General features: G+C 44.4%; 1 protein-coding gene across 2 annotated transcripts in view; it reads left to right on the top strand.

Annotated features, from left to right (window-relative positions):
• The window catches only part of CACNA1G (calcium voltage-gated channel subunit alpha1 G), a 1,194,479-nt gene that overhangs the window by 481,429 nt on the left and 699,321 nt on the right, over positions 1-13,729 (top strand). For both annotated transcript variants that reach the window (XM_069200048.1, XM_069200049.1), the window contains exon 4: positions 12,150-12,247. In XM_069200048.1, coding sequence (XP_069056149.1) covers positions 12,150-12,247 — 98 coding nt within the window. The remainder of the gene's footprint in view (positions 1-12,149; positions 12,248-13,729) is intronic.

Raw genomic sequence — 13,729 nt, 5'->3', positions numbered from 1 at the left:
GACTACTGGATTTCTAGGCAGCAGGATCGATCACGGTGTGGGGGACTGAGTCGGACCCACATGTAAGGAACTCTGTCACCCTAAATCCGGTTTTTGCTCCGGCTAACTAGCAGTGCCTCATTTCTCCCAAGGGGAAGAGATGATTGGGCAGCCGAGCGCATGACATCTTTGGAACTTCTCAGGGAAGTCATGGTCACTCAGATCCAAACCAACTCTCTCATTTACAGTATGATCTCATATACAAATGGCAAAGGCAGTATAAGTTTTATATAATGTTTTAATAAAATGACTGTATTTTAGATAATAAGGCGTGAGCCGCAATAACCAGAACCATACAACACAGTAGGATTGAAATAGTCACCAGGGGAGTAAAACATAAGAACAAAGCTATCATGGTGTTTAATAGTTTCTACTCTCCCTCTGCTTGGTCTATTTCGAGCACAGCATGTTAAGCTTCTAACTTGCCTTTCTGAATCCCTGGGGAGACATCAGCCCTCATACCTGAGCAAAGGCCTGTGATCTTGGTTCAGCATCTGCAACAAGGAAGTCAGCGTCTAGTTGTGGTTCCCTGGTCGGAATCTCCCTCTTGCGTGTATTGGGACAAGGAAGTGATTTTATAACTAACATGTCAGCGTGATCACAAAATGTCCCTACGCAGGAATGCCAAAGACTAAACTCCTACCACGTCTATCGGCAATGTACCAGACTGTGGGCCTGATTCTAACTTTGGAGGACGGTGTTAAACCGTCCCAAAAGTGGCGGATATACCACCTACCGTATTACGAGTTCCATAGGATATAATGGACTCGTAATACGGTAGGTGGTATATCCGCCACTTTTGGGACGGTTTAACACCGTCCTCCAAAGTTAGAATCAGGCCCTGTATCCTTGACTGAAGCACAGAGTGAACAGGAATGTGTTATGGAGAACTCCAGTGCTTAAGTAGGCTAAACAGTGTGATATGAATAAAAAACAAGACCGTAGAACTGGCTTTTTGAAAAATAACAGTACGAAGCCTAATAAAAAGCATTTAGAGCAAAGTGCACAGAGGCTCTAAGCTGCAAGCAAATGAATAAAATACATCCAGGGCAAAGTGCACAAAGGCCTAAAGCCTGAAGCTAATGCGCAAAGGATACGTAAAACTAACCACACTACACCCTCCCCTTGTCGTTAGCAAGTGGTTCCAATAATATAAAAGTATGCCCCAAATATAAACAATACATAAAACTATATATATTTCGACAAGGCCAGAAGACAACAAAGTCATAAATTTAGGAAACATGTGACGATAAAGTCAAATTCAATATAGTGTCAATTTTGCAGGAGAGAAAAAAATCCAATTGTCAGACAGAAGCAATAGAACGTAGGAGCTCCTCCACCTCGATATATGTCAGTATCGGAAGATCCACGCCACAAAGTACCATGGAGCAGGTGTGTTCCAAAGCCCCAAATCCATTCAGGGCGGCACCCCGAGCAGGGCCTATGAATGAGACAATACCATCTTCCTCCAGGAAGGGAATCTCATAAACTGCCTCACGAAGCAAACGCAACCGTAGTGCACAAGTCTGGGAATGAACCCTAATCGGGAACATCAACAGATCAGTTTCGACCACCGGAGGGCGCTGCAGTGAGAGACAGAAAGCAAGTGCATGTTCAAACGAGCACCAAAGGCACCGAAACACGGGTTGCACACAATCCAAAACTGGTCGGAATAACAGAGACCAGTCACACTCCAAATGTCCCAGGAGTGTCACTCCAAAATGCTGCATCATGCGGTCACGACACAGCTGCACTGACGGGAGCAGCAACACAGGATCTCGTTGTGGCGGGACAGCCATTGCGAAAAAATAGCAACAATAGCAAGACTCCAGCCAACAAAGCCAAAGTAATCGGGAAAACCCCAAAAATGCTTCTGAAAATAGAGTGTATAGCCGAAGGTATCAAACCGAATATAGAAGAGAAGGTGTGAGCAAAACCAACACCAACGGCTTTGAAAAAATGTGCAATTCCAGCACTGCTGGACGCATTAAATATACGTCTCACAAGTTCACCAAAGTGACCCGGAAAGTTAGTATTCAAAAGGGACTGTATTTCCGCTGATGACCTTGCCACCTGTAGTGCGTAGGTCTCACTAGCAGATGTAAGGGCCACATGCTTTTGAAACAATAAAGCCTTCAGTCTACTCAACTTGTCGAAATTAACCTTGGAAGTAGCAATATGAGGCCAGATGTCTGCTACCTCCCTAATTTGAGTGGGGGGAAACAACACATTCCCGCAGCACGTAACGGCCTTGGTGACAACGACAACGTAAACTATTCCGGCACGCATGCCAAAGCAGCGTTCGCTGTTAAGAACAATTTAACTGCCGTTAGAAAGCACCTGGAAAGTGTTTTTAATAACCGGGACTGGAACTCCCTTCAGATAACAAGCTAAGTTAGCAATCGAAGCGTTACACGCTCCGTGCAAGGACAGCTGTTTACAAACCATGGAATGACTGACAGAAGCTTCGCATTCACTACCGCTAAGAAAAACCTCCCTCAAACCATTAATACATCTGTATAAAAAGGGAAGCTCCCACACCTCGTGTATGTAACTGTCTCCCAACCGTTCATATCTACCTACCGGAATGTGCTTCAAACAAGAAGTAAATTGCAGAGTGGAGATAGGCAGATTAATTACCCCATGAATCAACCACTCAGCTGACGGAATCTCAGCAACCGTGAACGGCAGTTTTTCCAATTTTTCAATATTCAACATGACATACGTCGCTTCCTTTTTAGCCATCAGCTGTTGTTGACGAGTTAAATTAAAGGAGACAAAGATCTCTCTGGCACGAATGTGCTGCCCCGGAACGCGACCTGCCTTCAAAGTCTGAAGAGTCCAACCTAGCTGCATGATGGACCGCGTCTGACTCTGCCCATGATATAAAGAAGACATATCCGATTTAATAATGTCTATAGCAGAGGAAACGATGCTGTCAATAGTGTAAACACGGTCAGAAAGGGTATGCATGCAATTATCCACAACAGATAAAGCCTGTATCAGGTTTTCCCGATCAATTTGCCTCAACCGGGCCGCTGCCTCCTGTTGTGAAAGCTTCCAAATCTCATTATATACCTCGTATAAAAATTGTTTCTTCCGTGGTACTTTACGTCCTGACAAAAAATCTTGTAAGTCAGTATCATTAGACAGTAACGTGAGATGTGATTTAACTGCATCCAGCGTGGACGACTTCAACCATTGCTGACAAAGCTTTCCCACGCTGTGTGTAGTTATGATATCAGCATGTTCTGGTGAAATGTAACAAGGGTCTGCCCTACTAGTCCTGAACCCCCCTGAAGAGGTGACAAAACGTTGATGACACTTATTAGTGTCTACAGGCCACAAAAACCACCCGCCCGGATGTACCAATGAAGCGTTAAGCGTACCATTCTGGACCCAGTGTGTAAACTCACTAAACGTAGCATTAACATATCGCTGCCAATTGTTCAATTTGGAAGGGACAGGTATACTAGGCAAATTCAACTCTCTAATTGTTGCCAAACCCAAACAGCTAGTCTGTTGTACCGTGTCATTGAGGAAAATCATCTGCACAGGGATAATACATGCTCTAAATAATGTGGCCCTGCCTTGCATTTGCCAATTTTTCGTTCCCCAGACACTTTTCAAATCAACAGTCTTAAACCAATATTCATACCCCTCAACTGAAAGTTTAGACACAAACAAATTTGAATACAGTAATTTAGTATCGGTCAATAACATTTGCTTATTAGCATACGGAGCAACTTTAAAATAGTAAGACTTAGCATTTTGTTGATTATGCCCAGAAAAATATGCAAATTTATCATAATACGTTTTTGAACTCCCTTGTGGAGGAGTTGGGCAATGTTCCCATTGCACATAATCAAATATGGACTTAGGGCTACTTGCTTTATGCATAAAGTGGTGTCCATAATAGTTGTAGCAAAACATGTCACCATGATTATCTCTAAATAGGTAAGCATCTTCATCGTCATAGACAATATAATATTGCAAGTCTGTCAGCATAGAATCTTCTGTCTTCACATCCCAATCATCAGAAACAATGCCTGGTATAACAATATCATTCATTGATAACTTGAGGACATACGGTATTTAAATCAATTCAGTGGGACCATATATATCAAACATTACTTTATCCCACACAATCCCATCCGGAATCGGTATAGCAGAAATGTTTACATTGGACAAGTCTCTTGTGGTTTTAACACAGTCTCCACGTGCTCAATGTCAGATCGTTCAGGAAGAAAATGACCATGTATTACTAGGAAAAAAGTAACCATAAATTCCAACCACAAAAAAAGAGTCATAACAGCCATAAAAAGCGACAAATAGTTTCAAGGAAAAACAAAATATGTGCGTTTAAGCCAACACAGCAGCTTACGTGGACCTCGAACTGAAGAGATCGAGGACGAGGAGCCGGACACTGCATCATCAGTGTCGTTGAAGCAGCCAGAGGCAGTTCTTGCAAAAGGTGCAACTGTGAACAAAGAAGCAGATGGAGGCTCTCGCCTTGGCACACTATAAACCACATGTTCAGAAACATCAGTAGAACGTACAGCAACTTGATCAAAAGAATCCAAATTAATCGTTGTCTGTGGAACAATCGCTAGATCATCTTCCACCCTCCCCAAGCTCGGAGAGGAAACAGCGTCGGTGTAAATCACCTGCAGCGGGAGTTCTTCCCCAGTAGTGAGGGGGATTCCGGAACTACTGGGTATCCCTCTTGGTCTGCTGTGCAGAATCGGCCACATGTTGTAACTTGACATTATCAATGGAAACAAAGCGATTTCCTTTGGCCCTTTGCAGCGGTGGTAAAATCACAGTTCTCGTGCCGCTAACCCCTAACACAGGGACAGGTGCTCGATAAGAAGGACCAAATTCTTTCTTTACTGTGACCTTTTCACGCACTAGATCCCCAATCCTGGGTACCCAACCAGTAGGAGTTACTGGCTCATCCTTAATTCCTGAGGAGGCAGCACTTGCAGAAGAGTTATCTTCACGGAATTGTTGTAAATCCTGCAAAACAGTGACACAATCATTTATGTCAAAGGGCGTATCTGCCGCCTCCACACTAGAACCATCTAGATCAGGAACATACATCTGTGTTCCAAACAGGCACTCATATGAAGTACGACCCCCCAGTGACCTTCTAGGGAAGTTATTAAGTGCTCTTTGTACTCCATACAGGTGGGCTAACCAACTATGACCCGTACCTATAACCCTGGCCGTTAAGGATTGCTTTAAATCACGATTTAAACGCTCCATGACAGAATTTCCCTCAGGATGAAATGGAGACGAGAATTGGAGTTGGACCCCCAACGAAGCCATGGTGTCCTTGAATGCCTTAGAGGCAAAAGCAGGGCCCTGGTCCGAATGAAAAGCCGCAACTGCAAATGTATTGACAAAGATGCGCAAATCTTTAATAACAGTCCGAGCGTCAGCCGAGCGTTGTGGCCAGACCCACACAAATCTGGAGCACGAATCTACAGCTACCACTATATATTTGTATGCACTATCTGGTGTCAGCGGACCACAATGATCCAAGTACACACACTGTAAAGGTTTGTTTGAAATTAGAAGGGGCGTCTGCTGTGGGCGTCTAGCCGATGAACCTTTAATTTGTTGACAAACATCACAACAAAGGACATATTGCTTTGTCTCTTTATAGAGACGAGGCCACCAGTAACGAGCCTGTAAAAGCGAAATAGTGGCTGCCACACCAGCATGTGCAGATGCCGCCCCCTCATGCGCTGCAGAAATTAATCGAGGTCTCTCAATTTTATTTGGTAAATAACGTACACCAATGCCTGGAATATTAACAACAGCATGTAGTGCACTACTCAAGCAGTAACTATATTTAGAAGGAAATCCTTTAGGAAATGGCGTGCCATCAGCCGTAGCTTTTATGGCAGCCGAAATCTCTGTGTCTGGTTTGGAACTCGAACGAGTCACTGCGGCCACAGTGGCAACAGTCACTGCCGACTTCGCGGCTTCATCAGCCAAAGTATTCCCAGCAACGTGTATCCCAACGCGCTGGTGTCCAAGTGTATGCACAACATGGACATTAGGAAGCGTCTCTTTCAGATCCGCAACCTTACCCCACAACAATTTGTGTTTAATGGTATTGCCCTTAGAATCTCTGAACCCATTCAACTTCCAATAGTGTAGATATTCATTGAAAGACTGAACACAGTAGTAGGAGTCACAGACCAGCAAGGTTAAAATTGCCAGATCTGCGTGCTCCAACGCTAACAATAGAGCTTTGATCTCAGCCAGCTGTGCTGTGCAATCTCCCAAGGTTTTAGTATAAGTATGTCAGGGGCAGAACACTTCCCCCTCCGTAGTGCCGCTCACCACCGCACATGCAGCAGAATACTGTTGTTTAGTCCCAACCGCCGGTTGCGCAGAGCCATCGGTATACATGACCACCTGATATTGGTCAATAGGCAATGTGCCAGCAGGAACTGGGTACTCCATTTCATATTGAAGAAATTCTTGAGTCTGCAGTTTAGGGTCAAAGATGTAATCTACATCAGTGGCTGTCAAAGACGTAGCCCATTGTATCCATCGTGGGTGTAAAGCTTTCGAATTAGGGACACTCGCTTTTGTAACAGCCTCTAAGGCCGGAATCGGGGAAACGACAATAATGCGTTGGCCCTGGGCAAGAGGTCTTTCTTTAATCACAGCCATCTGTACGGCAGTGAGTATTTTCTCAGTTTGCGCAAATCGTTGTTCTGCAGCAGAATACAAGTGGGATTTGTATGCAATCGGGACTGTCTCACCCTCATTAAAGGTGACATATGTAAACCCAACAGCCCCAGGTATCACCCTGATGACTAAATGTGTCTTATTGTCCCGTGTGTGTAAGTGTTTAACTGCTAAGAGATCAGTCTGCAAATCTCGTAGGATATGTGTATGCTCAATCGTCCAAAATCTACTCGAAAAATGCGGGCGAATCAACTCGTATAAGAGTTTTATACGCGTAGCATAGTCAGGAATGTAAGTTCTGCCAAAATTCAGAAACCCCAACAATGACTGGAGCTTCCGAACCGTATTAGGAGGCTGCAATAAAGCACATTTCTCCCAAAAATGTGGCGCTAAGCTCTTGCCCTCACTCGACAACTCATATCCCAGGAAAATGACGCTGAGGAAAGCAATCTTTGATTTCTTAAAATTAAACTTATAGCCAATTTCAGCAAACCCCACAACAATGCGCGATACACGCCTTAGATGTTGCAGAATCCCATCGTCTGTCAGATATATGTCATCAACATATGATAACGCTTCAGGGTCCAACTTGTGCAGAATTTCAGTCACACGAGCCGAAAACAGTCCTGGGCTATTCTTATACCCCTGAGGCAAACAACAAAACTTTTTCTGAGAGCCAAACGCACTGAAACTGGTATAGTCCCGACTTTCGGGCGCTATATTTTGGCAGAAAAATCCATTCGAGATATCTAACGTTGTTTTGTATTTTTTACGCACTATATTATTCATAAGCGCTGCGCTATGTGAATTCTGTATTGCATATGTGCGTGAATGACCATTTAAATGTCTGTAATCCACCACTATCCTATATGAATGGTCCGGTTTAGCAACCGGAAATAAGGGATTATTCATTGGCGAGACACAGGGCTCAATTACACCCTGATACTCCAATTGTGTAAGAATATTCCTAACCGATGCCCTTGCTTCAAATTTGATAGGATACTGCGGCTGCGGCTGAGGTTCGCCCTTTATTGGAATTACATGATAAGGTGATTGTCTATCACACCCCACATTATTTCTATATAGAGCGGGGGCCTGTGCAAGAGCCCATAATTTACTATAGGACTCCGCTAGTTCTCTCGGAACAAGTGGTGAGAAGGAAGGTGCAATAACCTCTTCCCCCACTGGACAGTCGCGAACAAAGTCAGGCGGCCAATCTTGTTCGGCCAGCAGAACATCATATGATTTTACCACATGGTCCCAAAAGATGGCGTGTACAATGCGGTCAATGTCCCCTTCTAATTGCAGAGTCACTTGATATACTCTATCAGGATCAGAGACTCGCATATCCGCCGTTTTGACTTGTATGAAGTCATCAGTTGCTTTCACCTCCAGATGCTCTAGAAGACTATTGTGACCTCTGCCGCGCTGTCTAACAGTGCCAACGCCCATGTCTTGTTCGTCAAGAGAACTCTCTTCTTGAGCGGCATGTCTAACTGAGACTGCTGCCACTTTCTTCTTTTTAAATTGCTGTTTTTGTTGCAGCGGTTTCTCTTCTTGTTTAATAGAAACCTCCGTTGAGCGTTGTGAATCCTGTCTTGGTTTCACGTACTCCGTTCTCCATTCTGACCGCCCACCTCTCTCACTTCTCTTCTCTGAGGAGTCCTGAAAGGAACGAGATTGGCGTGTATCAGTATATTGATATCTTTCAGGCGTCTTCAAATTATCCCTATTCCTGAGATTATACCTATTCTGCGGGGTCTCCGGTTGCAGAGACTGTCCCCCATCTTTCTTAGGTGTTTGCTGTTTCTTTTCCCAGCGCTTTTTAGTACCCTCAGGTTGCTGTTGTTTAGCATTATCTTTATTATTTTTCCCCTGTAATTGGGGTTTTTGCGGTCTAGCCCCTAGGCTATCGCGACCAATACTGGAATATGTCTCAGCTATTATTCTCGGAAGTTCCCGCTCCTGATTAATCTGCGGAACGTCCCGAAGACGCATTCGCACTGCAAGCACTACTGCCTCTCCCTTGAGATTACTCAAAATAATAGAAGAAACTGCGGCAAAATTGCCCATTAACTACATGCCCAAATCTAAGGCAGGGGCAGCCCATATTCATCTTGAATTTGTTTAAGCACTTCCGGTAAATTAGCTAATGTCGGTGTACCGTGTGCCGTGGTGTAGAGCACGGCAAACACCGTGCCCCAGGTATTACAAAGGTCCACCAGAGGAACCATCCCATACGGCAAACACATCGTCAATATTCTATGTTTATCCTGAGGTCCCGTATGGGGAAATACTGCTTCCAGCGTATTAATTTTTTGCGCCAGCCAAAATGGAGTTTCCTCACGTTTAGCCGGTACCTTACCCATAACTGAGTGTACAGTGGCCGGATTGATACCCGGAACCACCGCCTGTGGGTGCGCCGGAGCAGCACGCGCTGCATTAGTATTTAATGCCTGCATTACAAACTGAACCAGTCTTCTGTATGTAGTTGCCAAGTCTATATATAAATGACGAACGTCAGCCACTGCCAAGTTAGCAACCGCAGGATATGGTGTGTAAGTAGCCAATAAAGGCCAGGTCGGACCATCATTACTCATAAAACCTAACCTTACCTGTGCTACTGTGTGTGGGAGGGCGCCTTCAAGCCAATTATGGTGTTCTTGATAAGATAAAGGTATCTCTAAGTATGCATATGCCCTGTACTGTCCATGGACATTCGCAACAGTGTATTCATGAAAAGTGTTTGTACCCCCATCAACTGCTGGAAATACGACCCAAGAATAAAAAAGTTCTGTTCTATAGGCTGCATGGGCGTCCACCACAAAAGTGACCGGACCCCCTTGGACCGTCAGTCCATGTGCCACTAGATGTCCTGTGAGCGGTTGTCGCATATTAATTGCTATATTCACTACATTAGGATTCGCCATTTGTAAAAAATAGCACTAGGTCAGAGAAGGCACACCAATATCGGGGTTTTCCTTTTAAAGTTCAAGCTTGAACAACCAACCACTAAGTAATAGGATGTACCTATCCCGTGGTGGCGGAAACCCTCAGCCCCATGGACGTCTCTGCCTACGGAACCGAGGAGTCAAAATATATATGAGACCGAGAGAGTCAGCCGGACCTAAATATTAGAGCCAGACCAATCGTTGGTGGCGCCATGTCGCGTGGGCTCTCATTATCCTAAATGAGACTACTGGATTTCTAGGCAGCAGGATCGATCACGGTGTGGGGGACTGAGTCGGACCCACATGTAAGGAACCTAAATCCGGTTTTTGCTCCGGCTAACTAGCAGTGCCTCATTTCTCCCAAGGGGAAGAGATGATTGGGCAGCCGAGCGCATGACATCTTTGGAACTTCTCAGGGAAGTCGTGGTCACTCAGATCCAAACCAAATCTCTCATTTACAGTATGATCTCATATACAAATGACAAAGGCAGTATAAGTTTTATATAATGTTTTAATAAAACGACTGTATTTTAGATAATAAGGCGTGAGCCGCAATAACCAGAACCATACAACACAGTAGGATTGAAATAGTCACCAGGAGAGTAAAACATAAGAACAAAGCTATCATGGTGTTTAATAGTTTCTACTCTCCCTCTGCTTGGTCTATTTTGAGCACAGCATGTTAAGCTTCTAACTTGCCTTTCTGAATCCCTGGGGAGACATCAGCCCTCATACCTAAGCAAAGGCCTGTGATCTTGGTTCAGCATCTGCAACAAGGCAGTCAGCGTCTAGTTGTGGTTCCCTGGTCGGAATCTCCCTCTTGCGTGTATTGGGACAAGGAAGTGATTTTATAACTAACATGTCAGCGTGATCACAAAATGTCCCTACGCAGGAATGCCAAAGACTAAACTCCTACCACGTCTATCGGCAATGTACGAGACTGTATCCTTGACTGAAGCACAGAGTGAAAAGGAATGTGTTATGGAGAACTCCAGTGCTGAAGTAGGCTAAACAGTGTGATATGAATAAAAAACAAGACCGTAGAACTGGCTATTTGAAAAATAACAGTACGAAGCCTAATAAAAAGCATTTAGAGCAAAGTGCACAGAGGCTCTAAGCTGCAAGCATATGAATAAAATACATCCAGGGCAAAGTGCACAAAGGCTGAAAGCCTGAAGCTAATGCGCAAAGGATACGTAAAACTAACCACACTACAAGGTAGGAACCAGGGGGTTGCTTGATGTGGGTTGCAGGTAATGCCAGGTTGTGTGGGACATGTTTGGTGTGGTGCTAACAGACTTGAAGAGACTGAATCCCTCGCAGGGCATTCCAGAGGGAGCCCTGGTGGTGGGTGGGTGGTGCCAGGTTGAAGAGAGGGTTATGGTTCAAGGTTCATACAGGTCGTCATTGCTGATGTACTGTAAGTAGGTGTTGAAGCGGGCCTCCCATGCCTTTGAGGAACTATAGTCTTTCACCTCTGAAAATGTATTTTGTGGAAAAATAGGACTATAATAGCAAACATAGGGTTTACTAACTACAGTAGCGGCTTGTGGGGTGAGAAAGAGGGGGGGCGGTGCAGGGGGGAGGTGGGAGGGTGGATAAAAATTAAAGAAAAAATAAAGAAAAAAAAGAAAAAACACTTACCTTCCCTCGCCGCCGCACCTCTCCTCTTCTCAGTCGCTGCCTGCAGACACAGGCTCCCAGCCTGCCCTGCGGCCAATCGTGACGCTGCACACAGGATTGGCTGGGAGTGCCCACCCCGGGCGCTCCCAGGCAGACTGGGAGCCTCTCTCCAGCCCGGCAACTCTGACAGACACACTAAAATAGCTTCGCCATTGTGAAGGGTGTGTGCAATTCTTTAGCGAAGGAGGCAGGAATTTTCAATTACATCTGTCTTCATTGTCTACTTGACTTCCATTTAGCATCCATCATATAATCCTCAAGAAGATCGGAAATCAAAGGGGCTATTGCCCAACTTGCACCCCTAGAGAAATCTGAAGAATATGAAAGTGCAGACTGCGACAGTTATGAATGCGCCAGAAAGACACACTTTATCATACCATCCTCATGGAAGCCCAAAAAACATACAATCCTGTCACAAAAGTAGTGCCCAATTTAAAACAGAGTTACTCTGAGCCTTGGCTTTCCTCGTACTCAATCTGTGTTCTCCAGTATGTATACTGTTTTCGCACATCTTTTCTACATCTTCTTTTTTCGAGAGCAACAAGGAAGAACGTGAATGAGTGAAGGGGCAGCTTAGAGGGGACTCGGGAAAATATTTTGGTTCTTCCATCATTTTGCACAATGTGGTTTCTAGAATGTAGCATCTTTCCTCTGTGAAGCGAGTGCGGCCCAAACCGGCCTCCGTTTCATTATGAAGTTGATGCTTGGCTGTTGGTATCTGGGTGGATTTCCTTTTCATGTTGTTTTTCTCTGTTCCTTCTGCAGGATGTTGGAGTACTCTCTGGACCTACAGAATGTCAGTTTATCAGCTGTCCGAACAGTTCGTGTCCTGAGACCACTCCGAGCCATAAATCGAGTCCCCAGTGAGTAGCCTCCAAAAAGTGATTGGGGCTTTGGGTGGATTCGATTGTTATGGGTAGGGTGACACCACCAGGGTGGCATGGCAAAGTTCACACTGAAGGGAAGAGTTTAAAGTACAGTGGGCTCCTGCCAGAGCTCACTCAAACAGTTCCACTCTGCCCTGATCTTTTTTGGGTGGAAGAGAACACCTGCCACAGGCTGTCACACGGTGATTCATGTCAGGCTAAATCTTTGGGTCAGCAACAAGGCGGACTTGTTGAGAGCTCTATTGTGTCTATGTCTGGAGAAAGACGAATTTAGCTTTGGGGATGACCTAAAGATTGCATCCCGAATCTAAAAGTAATTTGTTTTAATGTAGACTTGCTTAGCCTGAACCAAGGTTTTCACACGGAGCCCACTGTTACCACAAGTTAACATTTACCTGGGGGATGAAGATTCCAGAAGTCTTATGTGTTAATTACATTTTTAAACGTTCTGCAGTGGACATAAACGTTCATTCGTGTATAGTGCTGTGCCGTGGGCCTCAGTGTCCATTATCCCATGGCGTTGTCATGCCTAAGCTGTGACATGAAGAGAACAGAAATGAGTCACTTCCCGGGCATTGGCCACCCTTGAACCACTGTATGTGAACTCAGTCTGAACTTTGTCTTAACTCTCTATCTAAGGATTATCTTGTCAACTGCTTTGCCTCCTCTGTCTACCTCGGTACAGGTCCGAAATGCTATGATGAATTATGTCCGAATTGAGACCTTACACAGTGAGAAAAAAAGCCAATAATCCTCTGCAATTTAAATTCTTCTGGCATGCTGTTGCAGAATGCTTTTTTTCTGCTCCTGTTGATGCAAAGAGGGATTAAAGGTGGTATCCGACTGCAGAAACAATCTTAACAAGCCCCTAGGATGCACAGAGGAAATCTCAATATCTCAACCAAACCATTCAAACGGATTTATTTTGCATGTCATTTTGGTGTTGCAAAGTCGCACCCTGTGGACTGGTACTCAGTAATTCACATATATTATAAAATAACCTGTTGGGTCACAAGAAGTAGAAAGTGATCATTAACGCACTTAGACTATTTTAAAATGTTGAACAATAATTTAAAGAAACGTTGTTGCGAGTAGATTATATTTTTCCTCTGCATTACAAACATTGTATTACATGCATACACAACATTATATTATAATGTTAAATCCCGTTATATATCTTAACGCCCATTACTAAAGAACCATATGTAGATTGGCTAACGTTGTATTTATAATGATATGGACTGCAGACTGCCAAATATGGGGAGATAGCTTTCTAAGCACGTGACTTAAAACATGGCCATTCACAGGATGTAAACATGGGTCCTGTCTTCAAAGTAGAAGAAACTTGAAAAGTACTGAGTCAAGATCCTGTTCTAGTGCTTCCATCCTCAGGGAAACAGAAGGGCCTTAGCTAGGTCTTCTACCTCTGCGTTCTTTAAAGGATATATCAACATAGGA

Source organism: Pleurodeles waltl, chromosome 7 (genome assembly GCF_031143425.1).
Source record: "Pleurodeles waltl isolate 20211129_DDA chromosome 7, aPleWal1.hap1.20221129, whole genome shotgun sequence".
NCBI classification, from domain to species: Eukaryota; Metazoa; Chordata; class Amphibia; order Caudata; family Salamandridae; genus Pleurodeles; species Pleurodeles waltl.
Note: the sequence above shows the minus strand (reverse complement) of the source record. Positions and strands in the feature narration are given on the sequence as shown.